The sequence below is a fragment of the Diceros bicornis genome, chromosome 17 (assembly GCF_020826845.1).
Source record: "Diceros bicornis minor isolate mBicDic1 chromosome 17, mDicBic1.mat.cur, whole genome shotgun sequence".
NCBI classification, from domain to species: domain Eukaryota; kingdom Metazoa; phylum Chordata; class Mammalia; order Perissodactyla; family Rhinocerotidae; genus Diceros; species Diceros bicornis.
This window is the reverse complement of record NC_080756.1, coordinates 18790253-18815616: the sequence shown is the minus strand read 5'-3', so window position 1 is coordinate 18815616 and position 25364 is coordinate 18790253. Positions and strand designations below refer to the sequence as shown.

Below are 25364 nucleotides of genomic sequence, written 5' to 3'. Positions count from 1 at the left end.
CTTAGCATAGAAAGACTTCTTCTTTCCCGGAGTGTTCTAGAATTTTACAGCTGAACATTCTTGAGAAATACATCGTAGTTGAGAGGACTTAGAAATTGCCTAAAGACAGAGATAATGTTTTAGTCAATTTTCTATCCCACCCACCCCATCCACCTAACACTCACAGAGATCCACCCACTTAACAGAACTTTTCCTCTGACTACGCGACTGGCACAATCACAAACGGCCTATGCTAACAGAAAGCTCTGTGACCCATTAAGTGTTATACAGACACGGAGCTTTCACGCCCATTTTCTTCTTGGATCGTCACAAAACTCTTATAAAACAAGCACTATTATAGAGGAAATAAACTCAGTTTATGTCTCCAAGGTCACATACACAGTTAAGGAAATGGCAGTGCTCATATCTGAACCTAGATCCCCTGTTTCCGAATAGGACTCTCTTTCTACTACCCTCCATGGGGCGTTAATATTCAGATGTACTCAAGAGGACTGTTAACTCTTGGAGGCAGCCCAAGTGCCACTTCTGGGACTCATTCCCTATTTCAGGTATTAATTTATTAAAAAATGTTTATCCAGCACCTACTATGAGCCAGGCATGGCACCTAGTCTTTGGGGTAGGGAGCCGGCCAAACAAGGAAACAAATGTATAAACAATGTAAGCGGTAAGAGCTATAAGGAAAATACACAGGGTGATGGGAGAAACGACAGAGGTGTGTCCTTTTGGTCACAGAAAGCGTCACAGAAAAGTGACATTTAAGTTGAGGCTCGCGCGGGGTCTTCAGGAGGCGTTTAACGAAAGACATTTTCCCACAAACCTAGTTTGGGAATCGCAGACAGAAGGAAAAAGCGGATTTGGTCCGCACAGGGGCCGCTCCCAGGCCTCCAACCTCCGCCGCCGGACCGTGACTGGCAAAGGACAGTCCCCGGCCCGGTCAGGCCGCCAGCACTAGAGGGCGCCGCGGGTCCTCCCAGCCCGCAGGAGGCGCCGTGGCCCCAGGCACTGCCAAATTGACACCCGGCACCCCCCGCGTCCAGGCCCCGGAGCCCGGGCTACGGAGAGAGGGCAAGGGCAGCACTAGGAAGCCCTGAGGCCCTAGGGAATAGCGCGGGGTCACTAGGCCCTCAAAGAGGGCACGTTCTCAAGACCACAAACCCAACCGCTGGCCTATGACCCGCTCCCCCGGGGATACCCCGCTTCCGGCGCCTTTAAACCAGGAAGTACTGGCTGCGTCCAATCCTGGTCCTTCTTTCGCCTCTATGGTTACCAATCAGCTCTCAGGAAAGGCGCATGCGTTGTCGAAAGAACGTGCCGTAAGGTGAACATTGACCCGAAGGCGACCTCTTCTCCTCTCCCCCTCCCTCGCTGTGAAGATGGCGCTTTCCAGGGCGTTATGGGCTCGGGCCGCTGTGTGGGGGTCGGCGGTCACCCCTGGACTTTATGTCACCCGGAGGCTGCAACTTGGTCGCTCTGGCCTGGCCGGGGGGACCCCTCGGTGAGGGAACTGGAGAGAGAAAAGCACTTTTGGCGTTCAGGCCCTTCCAGTGTCTCAGCCTTGTCTGCATGCTGCCTCTTAATTCTCAGGGTTCCACGCCCCAGCCCCGGGATTTTTATTCTTCTGCTCAGAATTCGCACTCCGATCCCCGCTAGTGACCTGGCTTCCTGACCCTCTCAATTCTCAGTGCCCCGTATTGTCTGAATTCCCCGCTGACCTGAGCTCATCTTTCAGCCTCCCATCTTCAGCTCCGGTTTTACCGCTCCTTACCTGGACCCCGCCTCTCTGGCCTTAGCCTGCCACTCCAATTGTCCCTCGGGCTGTGCGCTCTCTCCAGACTCGTGCGGCTCTGCGACATCCCTTCCTGCCTGGCCTTTCGTCTGCCTGATCTTTTCTTGTCAGTCTGATTGCTTATCTCTTCTTGATCCCAAGACCTTCCTTGGATTTCAGAAGTTTCAGGTCTTAGCGTACATTCTCTGAGGCTGAGTGTTTTACATTACGGACCCCAGGTGTGAAGGGGCTTCCAGGACTGATTCCCAGATAGTCTCTTTGATCTTCCTTGTAGGTCTGCAAAGCTTCACCTTTCTCCAAGGGCAGATATGAAGAACTTGATCTCTTATGTGGTGACCAAGACAAAAGTGATTAATGGGAAATACCATCGTTTCTTGGGTCGTCATTTCCCCCGCTTCTATGTCCTGTACACAATCTTCATGAAAGGTAAAAACAAAACTAAAATAGAAAGCCCTTGAATCAGCTCTTGGGCAATGTTAGAGAGCTAGAAGTAAGATCGTTGGCAGGTTCTGGTCTGGGGGTGTGAGCTAGGATGTCTTCTGTTTCATAAATGCTTGAGCATTAAACTAACTCTTATAAGTTAGCACTTGAGGATGTTTCTAGAAGGGTATTATGAGAAACAACTTCTGACAACATCCATGCAGAATATAGGTATTTTTATACTTTTCTTAACCACACATCTGACTGTAATAGAAATTCTTTGTCATGCACAAGGGCAGGGATCTGTGGCTGCACAGACCTGCCTTCTGATTTATCAGTTGACTTGGACCATAAGAAAATGTGGTTTAATGCTTGTCACAGATCTATGCTAGGTAGTGTGGTGTAGAAATAGCACTACATAGATACTTGGTTTGTGAATGTTTCAGTTCAATAAGAGCTTTGCTAGTTACTAGGAGATAGTATAGTGTCAGGTGTCCAGTCGGGAGCCAGACTGCCAGGTTCAAATCCCAGCTTGTCACTGGCTGTGTGATTGAACTAGTTCCTTAACCTCTCTGTCTCTTGATTTTCTCATCTGTAAAATGGGGATAATAGAACCTGCCTATTGACTACATGGTTGTGAGGATTAAATAAATCAATACACATAAAGTACTTAGGGCCTGATTCACAGTAAGTGCTCAATAAGTGTAGCTTTACTATTATTATACTCTATACTTTTATCATAACACTAATTACAATAAAGTACCACATTGTCAGCTCAGGATATTATCATAATTGTTACTAGCTTCATGGAATTGCAAAATCTGTAAAGTGGAGAAAAGAATGGGTGCTTTGTCTGCTCCCAGGTTTATAATTAGGATCAAATGAGAAAAGGATTTGAAAGCATTTTAGTTGGTTTGCTTTTACGCCTTTTATTATGGAAAATTTTAAACATACCTGAAAGTAGAGAGAATAATATAATGAATTTCCATGTACTTAACCTCACTTCAACAATTATCAACTCATGGCCACCAATTTTGTTTCATTTATACACTTGCCTTCTGTATTATTTTGAAACCAGCCTAGACATTATATCATTTCATTCATAAATATGAAAGCATTTTTAAAAACTGAAGTCCTAGGTAAATGTAAGAATTATCATGGAGAGAAAAATGCAATCCTAGAAATACGTTGAATTACAGTCATTATAAAAGTGTTCTAGGAGGAGATAAGTTAATATGTGGTCAGAGAATACATAAGGTTTATTGAGCATGATTTCCTGAAGTTAGGGAGCTTTGAATTTTTATTTTAAAAAGAGAGTGAGTAATGGACCAGAAGAGGGAGACCATTCCATAGTAGATCACAGAAGGCCACCGTAACTGGAAGAGAGGTGATGTGCTGGGGGAGAAAAGGATGAAAAAAGAGATAGAGGTTGGCCTGACAAGAGTTTCAAGTGACCTAGTTTAAAGCTTTGATTTTGAGTCGTGTTGGGAGGGACATGTGTGTGTTGTGGGTGAACATGGAGTAGGAAGCTGTGGTAAGATTCAAACTGGGATAACATCACACTCTGTCCTCTACTTTAATGAGGCAGGATTGCAGATGTTATGGGCTGATGCCAAAAAGGCTAGAAGAATAAAGACAAATATGTGGAAGCACAATATAAAGTTTCATCAACTTTCATACCGGGAGATGGAGCATTTGAGACAGGTATGGGCCAGGGGCAGATATCCAAAAGTTCATGGTGAGGGAATTAAAGTTCACCAAGATCTCAAGTTTTTTTCTTTCCTGTCTTGTTCACCACTGATCCCTTTGCCGTGAGATCAAAGTATTGAACGAAATGAGAACATTGGATTGTTTGTCAGAATGGGTTCGTTCAGTGCTGTAGCCCTCCATAGCAGAGCTCCGTAGAGTTTCTGGCACACTTTCTGAATCAAAGTTGTGAACACTAAAATCCAATTCGTTTCTGAACATATAAAAATCTGCAAAGATCCAAAATGCAGCAGGAAAGTAGTATTTGGTGGTGACTTGATGGGTAGTTTTGAAGCTGAGAGTAAGAATCTAGGACCTGTTCTCTATATCAGAAGAAATTCCCTGAGGGATTTGGTATAATATCAGGCCCTATACTAGAAATTATTTGGGATACAAAGTGAACAAATCAGGGCTCTGTCCTCAGGGAACTTACCAACTAGAGATAGAGAGAAATAACCTTGATCCTTTTCTGGCCTACGATAGAAGTTTACTGCACAGTGGGGTGGAGGGATTGTCCATTGTATTAAGAACTCACTTGGGTTAAAACTGCATCTGTGTTTATTTCTGCTTAGTTCCGTCGAGACGTCACCAAGTGTCTTTTCCTAGGTATTATTTCCATTCCACCCTTTGCCAACTACCTGGTCTTCTTGCTAATGTGAGTACAGATTTCTATCTTCCCAGCATATTGAAGATAAATAGATTTTTTTCAAATCACAAATTATTTTAAGAAGAACTTTCCATTTCAGAAGCAAGGCACAGGTTATCAAACTTCCACTCCAGTTAGCCCAAGGTTCATGAAAGCCACTCAGTAACACCTGAGTTACTGGGACAGCTGTAGGTATAGGTGGCCTAAACTCTCCGTATCTCTTAGCTGCCCCTGTGAAATAAGATAATGACCTTTTCCATCATCCTTGAGAGGCAGCAACCCACTCCCTGATTGCTGTGTAACAACCTCAAAACTTGATAGCTTAAAACTACCACCATTTTCTTGATTTTGTGGTCAGGAATGTGGGCAGGGCTTAGGTGGATGACTGAGTTTTCTCTTCTGTGTGGTGTTGATAGGGGTCCCTTAGTGATATTTAGCTGGTGAGTGGACTACTCTGGATGGTCTAAGGTCACTCATGTCTGGTGCCTTAGCAGGGATGGCTGGAAGACTAGAACTGTCACCCAGACTGCCTACACATGGCCTCTGTAATATGGTGGCCTCAAGGTAGTGGGACTTCTTAGATGGCAACTCAGGGCTCCAAGAGTGAGTGTTCCAGCAAATAGGAATCTGCATGGCCTTTTATAACCTAGCCTTGGAGGTCACAAAGACTCACTTCTGCTCTCTTCTGTTGGTTGAATCAGTCACCCAGATTTTAAAAAGGGGCAGACAGACCTCACTTCTTAATAAGATCAGTGCCAGAGAATTTGTGGCTATGTTTTTAAACTGCCACACGTGTAAAGACATGAATTAAAAAACAAATTTGCCTCTTCTGTTTTGCATGCCTGTAAAGCCTGTGCTGCAGTTTGAGGGTATCATCACACACAGTGTCTGGCTCTGTCTGCAGCTCTCTCCAACTCTGTCCCAAATATGTTCTTCACATGCTTTAGTTCAAAAGGAGTCGTTTTATCTGATTGCTGCATGCGAGGCTGTTCCGCTACTGCTTCCTTTCACATAACCTCAGTAATGTTTCTTGAAGTTGTGCTTCAGTGTATCTTTAAACCTTGGTCTGAGACTCATTCACAGAAAAGAACAGTGAGGTAAGGAAATAGTGTCTCCATCTCCTCTTCCTAGTTAGTATTCGTGTCTGCTAAATACTTTCTTAGCTCACTTTGAAAGATGCCAGTTTCAGCGAGTGACTTTGTGATTCCCTTTCCTTCCAGGTACCTGTTTCCTAGGCAACTTCTGATCCGACATTTCTGGACCCCAAAGCAACAAATTGATTTCTTAGATATCTATCATGCTCTCCGAAAGCAGTCCCACCCAGAAATCCTTTATTATTTAGAAAGGGTTATCCCTCTCATTTCTGATGCAGGACTCCGGTGGCATATGACAGAGCTGTGCACCAAGGTATTCCTCCAGTTAACTCTTCCTACAAACTAGGAATCTTGTTAGATCCAGTTTGCACTCCAACTAGGTAGGAGGGCTAGCCAGGACCTTTCTAACATCTACCAATCTCTTACCTCTCCCAAGATACAGCATGGTACCCACCCAGCAATACATGATATCCTGGCTCTAAGAAACTGTTTCTCTAACTATCCTCTGGGCATGAACCAACTCCATGCTTGGCAAATGGTGAGCACTTTGAGGCTTTCTCTTTTCCACAGCCTCACCTGGCTGCAGGTGTTTGCTTGTGGTAATACTGTGTTGGCTTTCTCCTCCTGTATTGTTGTGTCACAGAAAGCCTTGAGTCGAGCCATGCTTCTCACACCTTATCTGCCTCCTCTCTTGTTGAGACACCGTTTAAAGACTCATACCACTGTGATTCACCAACTGGACAAGGCTTTGGCAAAGCTAGGGATTGGCCAGCTGACTGCTCAGGAAGTAAAATCGGTAAGAGCTTGATTGCAATATCACCTTCAGTCTTTGGTGGGCTTTTGAGCTTACAGAGAGCTCCTTGTCTTGCTTGGTGTAGCAAAGCCCAAGGTCTTCCTTCTCTCACCTCATTTCTATGTCTTTTTTTTCTCAGTGAACTTAACTCATGGGAAGGAATTCCCCATAGTAATTTTGGTTTATGTTTCTTTTCTTCTGTCCTTTCAAAAAGCACTGTTTTAGATTAAGTAGGCTTTTTTGCTTATCATCTTGTCCATCATAATTCAGATTGCCATCTTGAAAGGTTTCTTGTGGGGATGAGGTTGTAACTTATTTGAAGGAGATTTTGGATTGTTTGTGGATTTACACTTCCTTGGCATACCTGCTCTGTGATTATTAAGGACTGTTTCTCTTTTGAGTGATACAGGCTTGTTATCTTCGTGGCCTGAATTCTACCCACGTTGCCGAAGAGAGGTGTCGAACTTGGCTGGGAGAATGGCTGCAGATTTCCTGCAGCCTGAAAGGTAAGACAAATCCCTAGGCTTATGCCACTAAAATCCAAATCATTTTTGTATTTTATTCTGAGATTATTTTGGAGTTAATTATTAAGCACTGTGACATCCTTATCTAGCATATATGTCTAATTGAAAGGGCACAAACTCACTTGCCTACAGGGAGTAGGTAAGTAATGAAGCAGACTGTGCAAGACGAGAGGGAGTAGTGGGGATTGTGGGAGCGTGAGAGTGAGTGCAAGCTAGTCTGAAGCAGAGTTTCTCAACCTCAGCACTATTGATGCTTTGTTGTGGGGGGCTGTCCTGTGCGTTATAGGATGTTTAGTGATGTCCCTGGCCTCTACCCACTAGATGCCAGTAGCACCCCCTTGCCACAGTACTGACAACCAAAAATGTCTCCAGACATTGCCAGATCTCCTGTGGGAAGGGAGAGCAGAATTGTCCCAGTTGAGAAGCACTAGACTAAAGGCATTCAGATTCAAAACAAAATCACTCAATTGGCTAAACAAAAAGTATCTGGGGTGGGTTAGGCCTGTGACTCTCCTGTCTGGAACCTTTGGCTGGGCCTTGATGTTTCTAAGCGTGTGAATATGAGGGTAGGCCGACTAATCTCCTTGGAACTGAGAAACGTCCTCGGAGCACCATCTTCTATCAGAAGAATCCCAAGGGTGACAATGGTGTTTAGTACCATTACCATCTCGGAATTTTCTGCTGCCATCACGTGAGAATCAAGAAATGAGAATGAGTAGATATGAATATACAGTGGAAGGAGAGGAAGGTATACACACAGGGACTGGAACGAAGCAGGGGAACTTTGAGAACAATAGTCTCTTGATGTCACACCTCTCTGCACTTGGCTCCGTGCCTCTAGCATCAACCCTATACACCAAGGTACTTAGAAGGCAAACAGTTCCCTGGCCAAACCATTAACATTGATGGTGTTTTCAGAAGCTGAGCTGTCCCTTTTGCTACACAACGTGGTCCTGCTTTCCACCAACTACATTGGGACAAGGCGCTGAGTGGACATGGAGCGGATGGCATTGTCCTGCAGTCACATAGTACAGCAGCGTGGGACCAAACAGCACTTGTCAGCAAAAGTGTGTGCACTGTTAGGTGTGTGGGAGGCAGAGGAGCAGGTGCCACAGGCTTCACAGTGTGGTACCCACGTGGGAGCCGGAACTGAAACAAACCCTGTTCCCAGGGGTGGCCCATGTGAGGTGTCACCCCAGCTTCCTCAGAATTAGCTGGAGCTGGCAGCAGCCTCTGTACTGAGCACTTACTGTGATGTTTTAAGTTCAGATCCCAGGAAGTGAGCCTTTGCCCCAGGTGGGAATCCTTATTTGGCCTAGGACTTATCCACTGCCGTATTCTTTACAGCCACATTTTTGTGAAAGACCAGTGTCTGGCTTGTAAGGGGAAAGCACTCGTTAAACTGGCACATTTACGTCCATGCAGGTGCTTTGATGCTCCTCTTTTGGTTTGATCTGACCAAAAATGGGGATTTTTTTTTTTTGTCCTCCTCACTGAGCTAACCACTCTCTTTGAACGCTTTTTTTTTTTTTTTAGTGAATAACTTATGGGAACATTCTCATGGAATAGATAAACGGAAATACGAGCGCTTCTTGACCCCTTCCCAGTGTTAACAGGTTCACTCCCCTTGTCTTAATTTCTGGGCTGTGCTACAGCCCCTGTGGATCTTAAACTCTTTGCTACCTCCACTGTGTTGCAGCAATCCAACTGTAACTGATAGTGGCTGCCTTCTTTGGGCCCTGCATCCAACCTGTAAGGTACTAATTACTGCCCAGCCCTGGAGACCAGGAGAGGTCTGCATCGAGATAGTAAGTTGGGTTTAGCTTTTGTCTGTGTATATCAGTGACCCGTAGTAACTTATTGTAAATGCATGAAGCACTGTTTTTGAACCCAAGTAAAGACTGCCTGAAACCAGTTGCTGGAAATTACTTATGCATACTCTAATCATTTTGCTAAGTCTCCTTTTATAAGATTCACATAACCTAACTAATGGGGAGATAATTGGTTGGAATAGAACCTTCTGATGGGATGGAAGTTATGAAGGAAGTGATTTGACGTTGATCCTCTTGCTGGATTTTAAGATGGTGACTAGGAATAGAGAATTTCACACATGTATATAAAGTAACGGAATTAGAAAAGGGGCCCCAAGAGTAGGGACTACAGAAAGGGAACGTTCCAACGGGGCAGGGTCAAGCCCTGCCTCAGCCTAAGAAGTGCACAAGGGCAGATGATGCAAGTCAAGCTCTTGCGGCTCCAAAGAGAATGTTCTATTTTTCTACCATAAAACATTTCTTTTGTTAACATTAATCCCTAACTGACCTAATTAGTTTTATATACAATGCTGGGGAAGCATCCTTTCTCTAACAAGTAACTGAATTGTGGCCTGCCAAGATAAAGAATAACACACATTTCTTTTGAATATTTCTTTAATATTACATTTAAATATTCTCTTTAAATACAGCATTATCACAATGTAAAAGACCTAAAAGGCAAAAAAAAAAAAAAAATTGTTTTCAGAGAACCAGACAAGCTTTGGATTCACATTGAAAATACTACCTGTGTACAGTATGTGAGAAAGGAAATTGGAAAATAATAAGAGTTGCAATGAGTCATTTCTTTCCTCTAGGCCTAGACTGAGCAGGATTGAAGCTATCTGCTTCTGTGATCAGAGGCCTCGCTTTTCTAGCAACCACGAGCTATAATTCTGTCCAACTCAGGTAGCACCAGAAACGAGATGGACGAGGTTGTAGAAAAGGCCCTTTGCTTGACAAGACAGTTAATGCTAAATGTCAGTATTTAGCATTTAAAAGCTTGGGATCAGTGTGAGTCAGAATTGTAGAGTTAATGAAGGGATAGACTTAGATTAGGAAACTAGTTTTTCAGAAAAATCAAATATCTTGGGAGTTGGCAATGAGTTTGATATTCAGATTCTTGGTTTGATCCCAAAGGCTAACGTGTCTCTTATTGAGCAGCTGGAATTCACTTCCTCAGTTAGGCTGGAGCCTTCCTAAGGAGGGAATGTATAGAGCTCACCCTCTCCTTCCAACACAAACTTTCAGAAAGACTCTTCTCCATAGAGTCAAATTCCCAGTAAAGCTTCAGTCTTGTATTTGAGGGGACCCATCTAAGGTGGGGGTATGTGGCTCAGTTTGGGATAGCATCTAGATCTCTGGTACTCAAGACTCTCAACTCTGTCTTGTGAGGCTAGAGGATGGGGAGAGTTAAGGACCTATGTACTTAATTAAGAACTCCCCTGCAAAAAAGTAAAACCAAGCAAAAACGGGAATTAACAGGAGAGGCAGAATGGATTAAAAGATGTACCTGTGTTAAGTACAAGGCCTTTCAGGCTCAGTTTAGGGATTTATAGGTGAAATGCTGCTGTGACATACATGAAGCTTGCATTAAGACACTAGGACCTTAATATCCTACAAGGCTTTATGAGCAAGATAAGTAGGAACAGTTATCTCCCCCATCAAAAAAAAATGGTTTTCACTTTGTTTTTCCCTGGTTAATAAACCACACCAGAAGTGAAGCATGGTGTAGAGGATGCTAGAGAACAAGAGTGTTTTGCTCCTGACTGCCTCCATGTTAAAACAGAGGCAGAGATAACTTTGCCAATAAAAAGAATTCAGTGGTGTTCAGTGGAGCACATCCTGGAAGATAAGCTGGACGTAAGAGGAACAGGAACTAGATCCCCCCGGATAAAGTAGGTATCCCACTCTGTAGACCTCCAAGCTTATAATCAGAACTTGAATTCTTTGGAACCTGAGCGTTGTAGTAGCATTTAAGAATTGGTTTGACTTCCAATTTTTATATATCAAGATGGAGGGTCCAATAAACATCTGCAGTTTTTGGGGGTGAACTGGAATCATATAAGGACCCTCTAACCCTGTACAGTCAAGGACCACGAGGGTAGATACAGGGGAAAAGAACAAAACCTAGTGGGTGACCTTGGATTGCTACATCCTACTTTCCTTTAAAGCTCAAATCTCCCAAAGTGGGGGGGGAGGGGGGTATGAAAAAGCAAGCATGGCACAAATAAAGTCATCTTCTTTCCAGACAGCAGCCTGTTCCTGCTGCCTCCTTTGAACAGTTAATGTTCCAAACATGCCTCCTGTGGATGTGTGAGCCCCAGCTTGACGCTGCCTGACACACACAGAAGACTCAGGCTCTTTGTACCACATCCCCAGCCAATCTAGCTCTGTTTCTTCAAAAGAAAAAGGATGGAGGGAAAAAAAAAAAAAGACAAATAGGCAAGTTTAACTCTAGTACCTAAGAACATATGAAAGAAACAATTCAAGTTACAGACCAGGAATCCCCAGTGTGGGGAATAGGTCAGAAAACACCAAACATGTCAAATATTAACTTATTTATCAAATAGGGGGCTGGGGAAGGATGGTTAAATTTTGATAAATCCTGGAGGTTTTGTACAGAAGCAGAAACCCTTCTATCCCTTCCTCTAGATTCAACCAGGTGACATTTCCAACCGTATTATTATGATCCACCAAAATGGGATATCAGAGTAACCACAGAGAACAATGAGCTTCTACCTGCCTGGAGCCCAGGAGAGGAAAAGGGGCTTTGCCACACTGTTCAAATTGTTGTGTTCTGGTCCCTACATAGATACCCAGCTTCTCCTGTGAGATCCTCGTCCTTTGTTCCAATGGCCCAGAAAGCTCAGAGTTCGGCACTGTGCAGCCTCCTCTGCCCAGGACTCCATCCCCAGATCAAGCTGGGGCTGGTCTCCTTGATTCTGTTCACCCTTCAAAAAATACTTGTACAAACAATCCTTTCCCACCCATTCCCCAAAGACCCCAGTAAAATAACATGGGAGCAGCAGCTGCTTCTACAGTTTTGTTTTGAAATGGTGTTAGATAAAATAAGGGAATAAATAGAGAATGGGGAAGAGGCAGATTCTCCATCCCCGGGTCACACTGCCAAAGGGAGTTCTAGGGAAGAATCCTCAGGGGGCTGGTCCTCGCTCTGCTGTGAGGTCTTCTCCACCACACAGCCCTCTTCATTGTCCGTGCGGAAGGGGAGGTTTGAGGGGGACCAAGAGGGGCGGAAGTCTTCATTCTCGGGCTCCTCAGGGTCTTCGGGCACTAGTGCTTCTAGAGTAGGTGTTTCCCCCCCCTCTGATTTACAGAGGGCAGCTGGGTCTGTGGGGCTACAAGCCACCAGTGAGGTAACCGGGAGAGAGAAGACATTCAGGTCCTTCTCCTTGGGGAAAGAGGGTGGGACTTCTTCTGTACTAGGCTCTCCTTTCACCCCCAGGACTGGCCTCTGCTCCACCTGATAATAGACCAGGGGCCCACTGTTCAAGTAGGATGGGTTGTTCACTGCTGAGGCAGTTGGATGGTCTGAGTTCTCAGCAAAACATAGGACGGAGGAGCCTGGGGGCAGCTGAGCCTGGATGAGAATGGGGGCTGTCAGGCCTGGGCACAGCTCTTCAGGAACAGCCAGGGGCTCCTCCAGGATGCACACGCCCAGGCTCTCAATGCTGGAGTCCAGGCTGGCGCTGGAGCCACTGGAGTCTTCCTCCGCCTTGAGCCGCTCCAGTTCCTCTGCACTCTGCAGGTGCATCACTGCTGTCTCGTTCTCAGCAATGAACTCCTGGAAGTCCTGTGTCTCAGAGCCCTGGGCTCCTGTCAGGCTGCAGCTGGCAGTGGGCGAGGGCTCCTCGTCTGGGGCTGGCGGGCGGCTCACCTGCCGCTTGCTTTCTAGCTCCAGCTTCATAATGGTGTGAAGGTAATGAGTCCGGACCCGGATTGGATTAAATTCAATGCGCCCAGCCATGTTCCCACAGCCATCACGGGAGCAGCCACAGGGAAAGGACATGCGATCCACCTGACGAGGGGACAAGGAGGTTGAGGCAAGATGAGCCCAACAGATTTAACAATGGAGACAGGAGACATCAGCTGGCAAACACAGGCAGCTGGAATTTGAGGTCTTCTTAAAGAGAAACAACCAATTCAAAACATAACATGCAGCGTGAGCTCACAGAGCACTAGACGGTAGTTATCACACCGCTTGTGTTTTAATTCCAGTGCAGCTGATAATTAGCAGTGTGACCTCAAGAAAGTCATTTATCTCTCTAGGGCTTTGGTTTCCTTTTCTAAACAAAAAGTAGACAAAAATCATGTCAAAGGGCCCTTCCAGTTAAAAAGTCCAGAGATACCTCTCTGAATGCTGACAGTTCTCAGAGTAGAAGAAATTTATGGGCCCCAGAGACTTTTCCAGAACTTACCTGGTGACAGGCATGAGAAAGGAAGTAGAAGATCTAGCTAGTCCAAAGCAATACATCCTGGGGAAACTAAGCAAAAGTGTCCTCGTTTGCTAAGGTGCTATAATGAAGGTTCAAACAAAATAACGGCCAGCTTTTCACTACCTGCTTCGTTTTCCCTTGATGGTTGACCAGTTTGGTTCTGAAGCAGTTAACAAGATAATCAACTTACAGACCAGGGCTATCTAGAAAGGAGATGCTTTCTACCTCTTTATCTCCCTTTTGGATCCCAAAAAGGAAAAAAAAAAACAAAACACATACCAAAAATAAAATTAAAAACACAAGTAAGCTACTAAGTATGTACAAATACACAATATATTCCTACGATATCAACTTAAAGAACTCTCCAATTCAGTTCTTAGGACAGTCCAGTTCTTAGGACTCTTCTCAGGTCTGTATACAACACCCTGATTCATTATGGGACTTGAGTCTGAAAAGCAGTATTTGCCCAGATCTGCTACAGCTATTTGATACCTACCTAAAAATAAGAAGGAAAAGGTTCGTTAGAATAAGTTCAACTACAAGGACTTGGCATCCACACCCTCAGTATACAGGTTCCAGATAAATTGCATTCTTTGGGAGAGTACTGCTATTTTCAATTGAGCTGTGTCTTCCAAACTGTCCCTTGTCAGAAGGCCAGCTACGGAATGATGCTTTCTATCTTCTGGGACACTATGGATTTAGGCTCTGCCAGGCCAAGTCTGATCCTGAATTACAGGATCCGAGAACTGTTTTGATTTTTGCGAAATTGGAGTAGAGGTACTGTGAAGTTGGTGTTGGCGAGATAAAATCTAAAGGCTTACCTCATTTCTCTGCTTCCTTTTATCTTAAGGAATCAGTCCGTATTTAGAGAACAGCTACTAAATGTTAAACTTACTAACCCCTGTGCCTCCATTTGCTGACAGCTGCTGCTTATCACTTCTGAGGTGTAAAACACAGAAAAGATCATCAGTATCTCCACAGCCTAGGAATCCTGTCATGTTTGTCTTCTTTGTTGGTGGAGGAGGGCTGTGGAACTGGGGAGTGTTCAGAGTCATGGGCAGTCTACCCATGGATGGACAGGCTCCCATGTTCATTGGCACCCACACCACATCCCCCTGACTCTGGTGTAGATATACCATCTCAGGCCAAGTTAGACTGACCTGGCATTTAATCCCAGCTTGGCTACAGGCACACGCTTCTGGGTCACAGTATAGTCGACAGTCACAACCACACTCTTCCCGAGACAGGCGGATGGCTCGAAGTTCTTGCTTCTCTTCAGCATCAATGCGGTGGACCCCAGAAGCCCTCAGCAGGGCCCGTCGCCGTTTAGTGGGCAGAGGCTGCAGGAAGAAGTAATCATCCACCTCCACATTTTCCACATCAATATCTTCATCTGAAACATCATCCAGTGTCAGGCCATCAGCCTCCACCGACTCCACTGTCCCATTCTTGGTCAGCTGCCAAGAGACAGGAAGGAAAGCTTAGCTTCCAGAGCATTATCAGCATGAGCCTCCTCAGTGAGCATCTACAGCAGCACTGTCCACCTGAACTTTCTGCAACAATGGAAATATCCGTGCTATCTAATATAGTAGCCACTAGCACATGGGGCTGCTGAGCACTGTAAATGCAACTGAGAAACTGCATTTTTTAATTAAGTATAAATAGCCACATGTGGCTAGTGGCTACCACATTGGATACTGTAGGTCAAGAGAATAAATCTATAACAGAAAGATAAGATTTATGCAGCTCTAACAACATTGTCGGGCCGGCCCCGTGGCTTAGCGGTTAAGTGCGCGTGCTCCACTGCTGGCAGCCCGGGTTCGGATCCCGGGCGCACACCAACGTACCGCTTCTCCGGCCATGCTGAGGCCGCGTCCCACATACAGCAACTAGAAGGATGTGCAGCTATGACATAAAACTATTTACTGGGGCTTTGGGGGGAAAAAAAATAAATAAATCTTTAAAAAAAAAAAAAACCTTGTCAACACAAGGGACATCACCTTTCTAGATCAAAGTTTCTCAAAACCTCTGTCTTATCTTGCCTCCTAGAAGATAATCTGTTCCCACAAATATACCCTCCATTCCTAGACTTGTGTCCCTTGACTTTAGCTGAGTTGCCTTCTAACACAGGGGGCAGTTCAACAATGGCTGGACATATCCTTGGTTATCCTATAGATAACCTTGCAAAACACCCTTCAATTTGCACCCCAAAGGATCCAAAACCACTTCTGGGGAGAAGAGTACATTAAAGTATAGCACAAGCCTCCCATGTCTTTGTCAGTGAACTGGAATCCCCACAGTGTGAACGACTGCCTGTGCCTACACAGAAGGGCTTCATTTTATTGGGAGGAGAAAAAGATGAGCAAATTATTAATGGCTATCAAAGAAAGCCTTCGCTTCCAACCCACAGCCGGAAGAAATGTATTCTTTCTCCTTTCCAATCCTTTTTCATTTGATTTTAAAGAGAAGTTGTATGTGAGGTAGGGTGCATTATATAATACCAAGTGTAATATCTACAGGCAGAAATCTGGGCTCTGGGCGAAGAGGGATAGCGAGCCGAGAAAGGGAATCTTAGTGGAGGGACGGGTTAAAGACTATCTGTGGCTGAATGAGTTTTGAAAACTCACTAGAGAATCCAAGTAAAGAAAATGAGGCCTCATAATCCCCAGGGCTCTGGAAGCTACTAGCAGGATGAAAGCCAAGCTTCTGGGGGGTTTGGCTTATTTCATCAGACAGCCACAGAGTAGTGCTGGTAAAGGAACAGCTCCTGGGAGAGATGTGATGCAACAGACCCGGGTCATAAGCTGCACACCTATTTTTCTGTTTGTTTTGGGGGAGGTGGCAGAGAAATGAGAAGAGAAATAAAGTGGTCCTTCTGGGGTTTCTCTCCTCTATTATTTCTGTTCCCAGCAGGCCAACGACCAGGGGTCTTTCTGCAGACGTTAGGATTGCTCCTGTCTATTTCACCAGGGTTGGCCTCCTTCTAATCACCTGTCCTCCCGCCATCCTCTCAAAGGAAAGAGATGAGAGAGGCAATAGAAAGAAACCCATGTAGCTATGAGAATTTAATATAATCATGATAGAGGTGGCATTTCAAATCACTGAAAAAAAGAATGTTCTAATCATTAAATGGTATTGGGACAACTGGATATTCTTCTGAAAAAAATAGTTACTAGATTCCCAATTCATACTATTCATAATAATAAATTTCATATGGATAAAAGTCAAAAAATTTTAAAAAGTATTAGAAAAATTATAGGTAACTAAAGCTGCAGAGCACAAGCTGCTTTTTTTTTGGTGGTAGCCCAAAAGGAAAACAAATATTAGATGACATATGGGAGATGCAAAATATATATTTTTGAGACCAACTGCCTTTATAGAGTGTGAAAGACAGGAAAAATTTCTAAGAGTAAACTGGACCTAGGAAGGGCAAAGGAAGGGTTTTCTCTTGACCTAGAAAGATGTATTAGATGTCACTATTGCTGCTGCTCACCCAGTCTGCTAGTAAGTAGGAATCCTGTATCTCAGCCTCGAGTTTGCCTGGCCTTGTCCCCAGACCTCCTATGAGAGAGGCCACGGAACAGGATGGCATCCTGTTTTGACAGGTCATTCCTCTACCAGATTTAGGAGAGGGGTTTCTTCTAGCGAAAGGGAAGAAGGCCTTCACTGCAAATGATGAGAACAAGTGTTTATTTGCCCAGCTGTTGCTATAACAGCAGGAAGGTGATAGGATCAGTGATGGAATTCCTCAGACAGAAGGGAAGCCTGAATGTCATTCTAGTTAGAAAAACAGGTGTAAGGCTTTAGGAGTGGGCTAAGGGAAGCAGACATAGCTCTCAAAGGGAGAAAGGAATGAGATCTAGTTAGCCTACATCCTCGGCCACCAGTTTTCCAGTGCTACCACATTCTGGAAATAATGCAGCCACCTGTTTTAATATGGGTCAGCTCTGGACCCACAAGGAAGCTGGCCAGGCCTAAAGCAGTGTTCTCCAAATTTGGAACTAGGAATTTGGGGGGAAATTTTTGTGGACTGGTGCAAACTGGAGTGCCAAGCAGTGCTAAGAGAGCAAATGGGTAGCTATGAAGAGCCACCTGAGATGGGTCTTCTTCCAGCCCTGCTTTCCTTCTATACTTGAGGGGCTGATGCAGCATCAGATGGACGGCAGGCACAGTGTTATACCAATCGAAATACTGATTTGGTAATGCTGTTGTTTACACCTAAAAGATTATCACCTAGAGGCGATGGGGGTTATAGAAACAGTAGGATCCTTTCAGATCTGTGTTGACGAGAAACTGAAACACTGTGCTTCCTCAGGTTCAAGGGGTGGCAGGCTTGAATATCTTCAGGTATTTGCATTTTAAACTTTTAACAAATTTGTTTTTTTTAGAGGGCGAGGGTAGGGAATTCTAGGGAAGCCGTTTTGCTATCTCTGGTAGACTCCCCACCAGAGACAGAAAGAACGGTGTCTCTGACTAAGATCTGATTCCAGATCTGAGACTTCTCATTAGAAAGACTTGGAATCTTGACATGCCAAGGGCAATAATCAAACTAAAAAAAAAAAAAAACCAATAGACCTAGATGGTTTTCACTTCATCTTGGCACATGGGACATCCCAGACCCCAGACCTCTTAGGCACCTTCATCTTCTTGGCGTGGAGTTTCTCCTCCTTCAGGTGCTCACGAAGAATCTCCCGATGATTCACCTCCTGCTCTTGAGCAAACTCACAGAGCGTATAGCTGCGCACAGAGTTATGGCGCTGGGCCATGCCCAGAGAGCTACCACCCTGGCTGGGCACACTGGTGAAGCCCTGGCGCCGGGCAAAGTAGTATACAGTCACCTGGTCAAAGCGCACATTCTTCCTCCGCAACTGCTTCTGCCGCTTCAGGATGGATGTGGCTGAGAAGGGAACACAGCAGGTTTACTAACCCCGAGATGGCCGGTTTGGGGAACTTGTTCTTTCTCATCCATCTTGCCTCTCAGCTCTTCTCTAAAGGTGCTCCCTGTACCTAGAGACCTAATTCTCAAACCATAAATGCACAGGTGGAAGGGACCCTGAACATCAGCTGGTCCACACCACTGCCTCCAGATTGACTTCGCCCAAACAGATGACCACAAAATCTATTTTTAGACATCAGCTGGGAAGAGGATCTCTAGGTAAACCTTTCAAGATATAACAATCTATATAGCTTCACTGTCCTGTACAGCAGCTACTAGCCACCTGTGGCAATTTAAATTTAAGTTAATTAAAATGAAATAAAATGTAAAACTCAGCTCCTCAGTTACACTAATCACATTTCAAGTGCTCAATAGCCACATATAGCTAATGGCTACCATAGTGGATGGTGCAGATACAGAACATTTCTATCATAACAGAAAATTCTACTAGACAGTGTTGTATAGCAGGAGATAGCAAACTTCTTCTGTAAAGGGCCAGATGGTAAATATTTTAGGCTTTGCAGGCCATGAGGGCTCTGTTGCAGCTACTCAACTCTGCCATTTTAGCATGAAAGCAAGCAGACAATGGGTGTGGCTGTGTTCCAATAAACTTAATTTACAAAAACAGGCAGTGAGCCATATCGGCCCACAGGCAACCCCTGATCTATAGTATCAGAAGTTCTTTCCAAGAAACTAACTGAGCCATGAGAATTAAGAAATCTGGAGTTGCCCCAGTTGTCCACAAACTCACAAACCATAGTACAAGTAAAATCAGCTAGAATATATCAGACTTAAGTCTAGGATATGAAAGCAATGAGGTCCTCCAAAGAGCAAGGTTGAGCTAAGAGTGGGAAAGGTTATGATTAAGGGCAAATCCCTAACTGGACAGAAGCAGCTGTTTCAAGAGCTGCAATGGGCTCTGAAGCTCAGGGGCTGTGAGTGTGGGCGGGGAGGAAGCGGCTCACTCACGTGTGAAGCTGGCAGTTGTGGGAGGATTGAGGCTGTCACAGCTGTCAGCACTGTCACTGCTGGAGATCTCATCATCTGAGTTGGAAACTGAGGAGCCCACATCCACATCATCAAACTTCCTCTTGAGACCCGAGCCCGTGAATGCATCCATTGGTTTCAAAGGGGTTTTCTTGGGGAGCCCACCACGTTGGCCCCAAAGCCCCTGCTCACCACCAGTTAGCCAGGTGCATTAGGATTCTGCCCAGGGGAAAAGAGGAATCAGCATTCCTGTCCTCAGACAGACCCCTCCCAAGTCTATATACATGGTTCTCCAACTGAAGAAAGCAAGCCCGTGAGCTAGCACTGATGTCCGGTCTCTCAAGACTAGGTCATTTCTCTACTTATTCCAGCCAACATTCTACTTTTATTTCCCCTCAGCCCCTTAGGCTCAGTCCCTCTTAGAATAATGAGATGAGTAACAACAGCACCTTCCCAGTGGAGTGAAGGCCTCTGGTTCCAAGCCAGCTGGGCTCTAGGCTTCATTAGCCCCGGGATAACAGTGGCTGCTCTTCTGATCGCACAGGAGAGCTCTACAAGGGGCCAGTAGGAGGGACTGGGGATCAAAGGCAGAATTAGGCTGTGCCTAAACCTAGACTAGATCCAATTATTTTTCCTAGTGAAAATATAGCTTGGCATTTCCCAAAGTGTATATATTAAATAAACTAGTTCCATGGATATTAATAGCTTTTACATGGAAATAGGACTGCTGTGTCAAAATAGTGTACAAAATGCTTATGGGAAGATCTGTTAGAGGCTTTTAATACGCTAATGAGCATGATGAAGGACAGGAGAAAACACAGAATACAGGGTTTCACACACCTGATTATGGAACCCTTTGTTTTCCAGAGTATTTTAGGGGGCAAATAATCCTTGGAGCACGCTCTGGGAAATACCGTTCTAGGCTCTCAATTTCAAAGTACACCAGCAGCCAGGGAAATGCTTTATCCAGATCCTCACGAATGTGAAGTGTCTCACCAGGCTCCTAAAAAGGTCAAATTTGGTTCTAAAGAATGGACTGAAGATTAGAATCTGCTCTGGCTTCAAAACCCAGAATCTCTCCCAATCTCATACTGCTCCAAAAATAGGGCTCGGCTGGTCTATTCTCATCCTTTGTGCAAGGAAAACTTAGCTTTACAATCTTTGCCCTCTGTAAAGAGATGAGCAAGGGGAAAACACACAGCAAAAGAAGTGACACTTTACTCTGGTTACATCAATATGGCAGGCAGCGTTTTCAACATGCTGTCACACAACCAAGGAAGGAGTCTGGGATAGTCCATTTTCCAGGTGCGCATCTTTCTCCTTCTCCGTCTTTGGACTTAAATTCCCAAGGATATGAATCTGCTCGGCAGAAATGCTGTCAGAGCCAGAGCCACACGTGATGATACGAACCTCCCTGCTTTGCCTCAGTAATGCCAGAATCTCCCCAGACTATGATCTCACTAGTTGCTAATTATGCAGCAGGAATAACAACACTGCCCAGAAAGACAGGGCTGCATTACTGCAGAGCAGCTACCAGAATATACTGTGGTGTCAAGAGATGCCGGCTACAGAGCTGTTTTTCTGGACTGTGTCTCTTGGAAGGATTCTACATAGTCAACCAGACCTAATAAGTACTTTAGAAAAGATATTTCCTAATCTATCTATCCAGATCTCATCCAAATTCTGCATTCAAGTCACAAGATGTACTTAAGAAACCTCAGCCATCATAGGTCTCAGACAAGCACATTCCTGAAATAAATTTGGCCAGGGAGGAAAAACATAATCAAGTATTTGATAAGAATTGTAATTAAATTTAAAAATGAGCCCTAAGTATCAATTCTGTTCTTCAGGTTACTGATCTTACCATCAGAGGTCACATTCCTAGGACATGGTAAGTAAGAATGGAGAGAGCCAAGGACTTTTTATGGGTTAAGATTTCAGCTAGGTTTAAAGATATCTATTAATTAACAAATTTCTCATTCCATTCTATTATTGGGGTGAGAGGGGAACCTTTGCAATTGAGTGCTTATGTGGATGGGATTAAAAAAATAAGAATAGGGGCCAGCCCCGTGGCCTAGTGGTTAAGTTCGGTGTGCTCTGCTTCAGTGGCCTGGGTTTGGTTCCTGGGTGCAGACCTATACCACTCGTCAGTGGCCATGCTGTGCTGGCAATCCACATACAAAATAGAGGAAGACTGGCACAGATGTTAGCTCACGGTGAATCTTCCTCAGCAAAAAAAAAAAAAAATGTTGACCACTAAATTTAATTTTTCCTCCCCACTTAAAAACCTTATCAACCACATGAGAACTCAGACTGAGCTAAAAATCTGCTTTCTGAGAAAGGGCGTAAGTCCAGCTTCAGTTTTAACTGAGGTCCATTAGTGTTGCTACTAGAAGAGTAGCTTTTTCCTCAGCCTAGAAGCACTCAGGGATTTATGATCAGAAGCAAACGTGCACTCCGGTTCTTTCCTCGGCTGTCCCGCTGCTTCTGGTAGTACAGGTTCCCTTTGAATATTTCTCTTTAAGACCTGCATGAGGTTGGGTCTGGTCCAAAACCATCTTTATTATCAAAATTCTCCACTGTCTCAACCCAGCTGCCCTCAGGGCTATCATTTGTCTTCGGGTTACTTTCTGTGCACTCTGGTGCAGCAAGGATTGCTGGCTGCTTGTTCCAGTCTCCTTCACCCTTTTTTCTATGTCTTCCCCACTTCCACATCTAGAATAGTGGTTTCTGGGCAATGACAGGAGGTAGGTAAGAAAGAAAAAAGATGTGAAACCTAGGAGAAAAAAATTTTCTTTAAAATGCCTGAGAATAATCTATGGCTATATATGTAAATAATGTGCACGCTCTCTTCACCCTACCCAGGATCTGTTAACATCACACTTTCTCTGACAGTAACTCTTTTATCTATTATCAACAAAACAAAACAAAATCATCAATTCTGTCCTGACAACCAAAATAAGTTTAAATTTCAACGCAGCTCTCCTTGTCCAACTCTCTGGTGTGAACGTGACTTGTTAGATAAAGACGTTCACTGGGCACCAAGAAACCTCCACCCACTTCCACAGTGGCCTGAAGAGATCTTTCTTTGCAACAGCAACAACTAGAATAGGTTCCGCACTTCCCAATTTATCAAATCAACCTCCTTTCAAACCATAATTAGAAATCAGTCATTCCCACCTCGCTCAACCATTCAGTGGCAGATGATCAATGCTTTTGTTCAAGAGAAACACTTATAAATTATACTCCCAGCACTTAAACCCTTACAGCAATAATCCAGGTGAGACTGGCGATACAGGACATAACTAACAGTTAACTGTCAAAATGACCAACTCAGACAACAAATGCTTTTGGAGAAAATAATGCAAACCTCTATAAAAGCTTTTAAACGCCAGTAAAATGAAAGGTCAGCTGACACTTTCTGGCTACATGCCTTACAGTCTTTTCTCAAGTGTTTCTAGTTGAACATTTCCCAAAGGTATGTGAAATAATTCAGATCCACAGTACATAGAAGATATTAGGCCAGCACCAAATAAAATAGATCTACAGCATATGTGTATTTTAGTACTAAATTAAGCCTTTTCAGGCCTGTGAGGATTCCTTCAATAACCCCAAACACAAAAAAACCAGCATATGTGAGACTAGCAAAAGAGGGACTGCCCCCACCCCCCTTTTTGTGGATGCAGAATATATTTGCAAAGTTTAGGTAATAAAAGCCTCTCTCTTAAATGAGTCCAAAATAATAAGACAAGGTACATCTCACAGGAGAAAGCTTCTCCACTCAACTGGAACTCAACCTTCTGCTAAAGGTCAAGGGACCAGAATCTCTAGTAAGATCATGAGGGCTACCATCTGTAGCTGGGTTAGAGGAAGGAAGGCTTGCTGCTAAGTGTTATGATAAACCTGAATAAAATGACCTGTCCTTTCTCCTTTTATAAGACGTGGTTGATTCTCAAATACTATGAATTTCGTGGATCCATGTGTCCTTGTGATTACCAGGATCATGAACTTATAAAGCGCTCAAGTGAAAACATCCTGTTTAGGGGCCGGCCCGTGGCTTAGCGGTTAAGTGCACACGCTCCGCTACTGGGGGTCTGGGTTCAGCTACTGGCGGCCCGGGGTTCGGATCCTGGGCGCGCACCGACGCACCACTTCTCCGGCCATGCTAAGGCCACGTCCCACATACAGCAACTAGAAGGATGTGCAACTATGACATACAACTATCTACTATGGCTGTGGGGAAAAAAAGGAGGAGGATTGGCAGTGGATGTTAGCTCAGAGCCAGTATTCCTCAGCAAAAAGAGGAGGATTAGCATGGATGTTAGCTCAGGGCTGATCTTCCTCACAAAAAAAAAAAAAAGAAAACATCCTGTTTAAACCAAGTATTTCGAGGAAGCCCTCACTCCCTGGTTTTTACCCATTCACTGACACAAGGTTAGAATCTGGGTTTCCATGTCTAAACTACCGTCATATGGAGGACACAAGATCTTTGTGGGAGAACTGGAACATGATGCTGCAGGAACCATTAACTCTCAAGGATATTCAGTCATTTATAACTCTGGCACACACCAACATCCTCCTGGCTTTGGAGATTCGCAAGATGGAAAGTCAGTAAAGAAAAGGAAAATCTGAATCAACTATAGATTTACCTTGAACTGAAAACAGCAGGACAAGGGGACACTGTGTCTCTCCGGGATAACTTCTAACATTTCATATTGAAGAACGGTTTGTGTGTCACACTGCCTCTCTAAACCCCTCTAAAAGGATGAATCAAGACCATGGCACTAAAAGGGATGGATGGCAGTCAGCTGCGTGTTTGGGCCTGTGAAAAAAATCAAGCTAGGAACCAGGGCAAGTGATGCTTTCGTTTTCCCACACAACGCCAGAAAAATGGGAGACATCAGGAACCTGAGCTGAAAGGACATGTGAAGTCACCAGTTCCCCTTAATGGACACCCCCCCGAACTCGTCAGCTGCCGGCCCATTTCTCTCTGATTCCTGCTAACCTTCCCGCTCATTCCAATCGTCTGCAGCCCCTGCCCAGCATTCCCATCCCTTCCTGCCTGCTACTCACAAATTCCCAACCACTCCTCCCACATTTTCCTCTATTCCCCCTCCCCTTCCTTCACTTCCCTCCATCCTACATCATCTCCACTCCATTCCGAACTCAGCCCTCATCCGCAATCCTGCCGGCTTCCAAGACGCCCATCGGTCTCCCTCGAGCTGCCCCCGCAGTCTGGGCCCGCGTCCTCCGTGCCCCTCGCTCCCACGCTTCTCCCGACTCTTTCCCTTCCCAGCGGCGCCCTGGCTCCCCGCCCCCCGACCGCTCCCGTCCGAGCCTCCCTCATTTCTGACCCCTCCATCCGCGCGGCTCAGGGTTGACCACTCCTCCACAGCCCCCCGAGGGCCGATCCCGAGAAAGGACGAGGCGGCACCCTCCGCCCCGCACCCCCAGGCCCATTACCGGCCCCGCCGCAGCTGCCTCCTCCCGTGATGGTCTCTGCCGCCCCCGCTGCCGCCGCCGCCCTACCCCGGGTGGGAAGGAAGGAGGAGAGAGCGACTCCCAGGCCCGCGGCGACGGTCGGGGAGTTCCCAGGGCGGCAGGGCGGGGAGGGAAGGCGGGTGGGCAGGTCGGCCGGCAGGAGGCGGAGGGCGGGCAGCTCCAGCAACTCGGGCGCCCCTGGCAGCAGCCGCCCAGAACCGCCCCGGCTCCGGCTAACAATAGGCTCCGGCTGCAGCGCTCTGGCTCTTATAGGCGCCGGCACGTCCTGCCCGAGCCCCGGGGCAGGCTGGGAAATGGAGTCTACGTGCGGGCCCCACTCCCACCGGCATGCCGGGAGTTGGAGGCGGCGACCGGCGCAAAGCAGAAACTCGCCTGCGAGCAAGCTCAGGAAGCGGTGTCTCTGATGCAGCGGACCCTGGGAAAGCGAGTTTAGCGCCGCTGCAGCCTTTTGAAGAGGAAGAGGGGAGACCCTCAGCTACAGATCTTCAATACTAAACGAATTCTCCTCTAAAGCTCCCCTTTTCCTTTCCCCAGGCCCCATCCCATGCCCCCTTATCCTCGTTCATGGGATCTTAAACAGCATGACGTGCTGCAGCCTGCCCAAGGTATACGGAAGAAAATACAAGCAATGTATTGAGCTATCTCAGTATGTATTGACGCATTGA

General features: G+C 45.5%; 2 protein-coding genes across 16 annotated transcripts; one reads left to right on the top strand and one right to left on the bottom strand.

Annotated features, from left to right (window-relative positions):
* Positions 1-1214: 1214 nt before the first annotated feature.
* Positions 1215-8923, top strand: LETMD1 (LETM1 domain containing 1). Of its 9 annotated transcripts, XM_058558264.1 has the most exons (10): positions 1324-1495; positions 2061-2212; positions 3795-3910; positions 4525-4607; positions 5546-5695; positions 5819-6005; positions 6129-6230; positions 6336-6488; positions 6895-6991; positions 7928-8923. In XM_058558264.1, the coding sequence occupies exons 1-10, from the start codon at positions 1374-1376 to the stop codon at positions 7996-7998; spliced, it is 1233 nt and encodes a 410-aa protein (XP_058414247.1). In that variant the 5' UTR covers positions 1324-1373; the 3' UTR covers positions 7999-8923. The 9 variants fall into 9 exon arrangements, with proteins under 9 accessions (XP_058414256.1, XP_058414254.1, XP_058414247.1 ...); XM_058558265.1 differs by lacking the exon at positions 5546-5695 and having other exon boundaries at positions 1327-1495; positions 2040-2212; XM_058558266.1 differs by lacking the exon at positions 5546-5695 and having other exon boundaries at positions 1330-1495.
* Positions 8924-9423: 500 nt separating this feature from the next.
* On the bottom strand, positions 9424-24904 carry CSRNP2 (cysteine and serine rich nuclear protein 2). 7 transcript variants are annotated; one of them, XM_058558258.1, is made up of 5 exons: positions 24661-24904; positions 19180-19416; positions 17912-18171; positions 14435-14731; positions 9424-12856 (listed from the first exon to the last, which is right to left on the bottom strand). In XM_058558258.1, exons 2-5 carry the CDS (start codon positions 19328-19330, stop codon positions 11939-11941), a joined length of 1626 nt encoding a protein of 541 aa, XP_058414241.1. In that variant the 5' UTR covers positions 19331-19416; positions 24661-24904; the 3' UTR covers positions 9424-11938. The 7 variants fall into 7 exon arrangements, with proteins under 7 accessions (XP_058414241.1, XP_058414244.1, XP_058414245.1 ...); XM_058558261.1 differs by lacking the exon at positions 24661-24904 and adding an exon at positions 24552-24654; XM_058558262.1 differs by lacking the exon at positions 24661-24904 and adding an exon at positions 23847-24542.
* Between the last annotated feature and the right edge of the window lie 460 nt (positions 24905-25364).

Excerpts from the sequence above, each read along its gene's own strand:
- LETMD1 (XM_058558264.1), top strand. The coding sequence starts at position 1,374 with ATGGCGCTTTCCAGGGCGTTATGGGCTCGGGCCGCTGTGTGGGGGTCG. Across the intron at positions 1,496-2,060 it reads CTGGCCGGGGGGACCCCTCG|GTCTGCAAAGCTTCACCTTT; the intron begins GTGAGGGAACTG and ends TCTTCCTTGTAG. Across the intron at positions 6,489-6,894 it reads CTGCTCAGGAAGTAAAATCG|GCTTGTTATCTTCGTGGCCT; the intron begins GTAAGAGCTTGA and ends TGAGTGATACAG.
- CSRNP2 (XM_058558258.1), bottom strand. The coding sequence starts at position 19,330 with ATGGATGCATTCACGGGCTCGGGTCTCAAGAGGAAGTTTGATGATGTG. Across the intron at positions 18,172-19,179 it reads CACAACTGCCAGCTTCACAC|CCACATCCATCCTGAAGCGG; the intron begins GTGAGTGAGCCG and ends TTCCCTTCTCAG. Across the intron at positions 14,732-17,911 it reads TCCACGCCAAGAAGATGAAG|CTGACCAAGAATGGGACAGT; the intron begins GTGCCTAAGAGG and ends GTCTCTTGGCAG.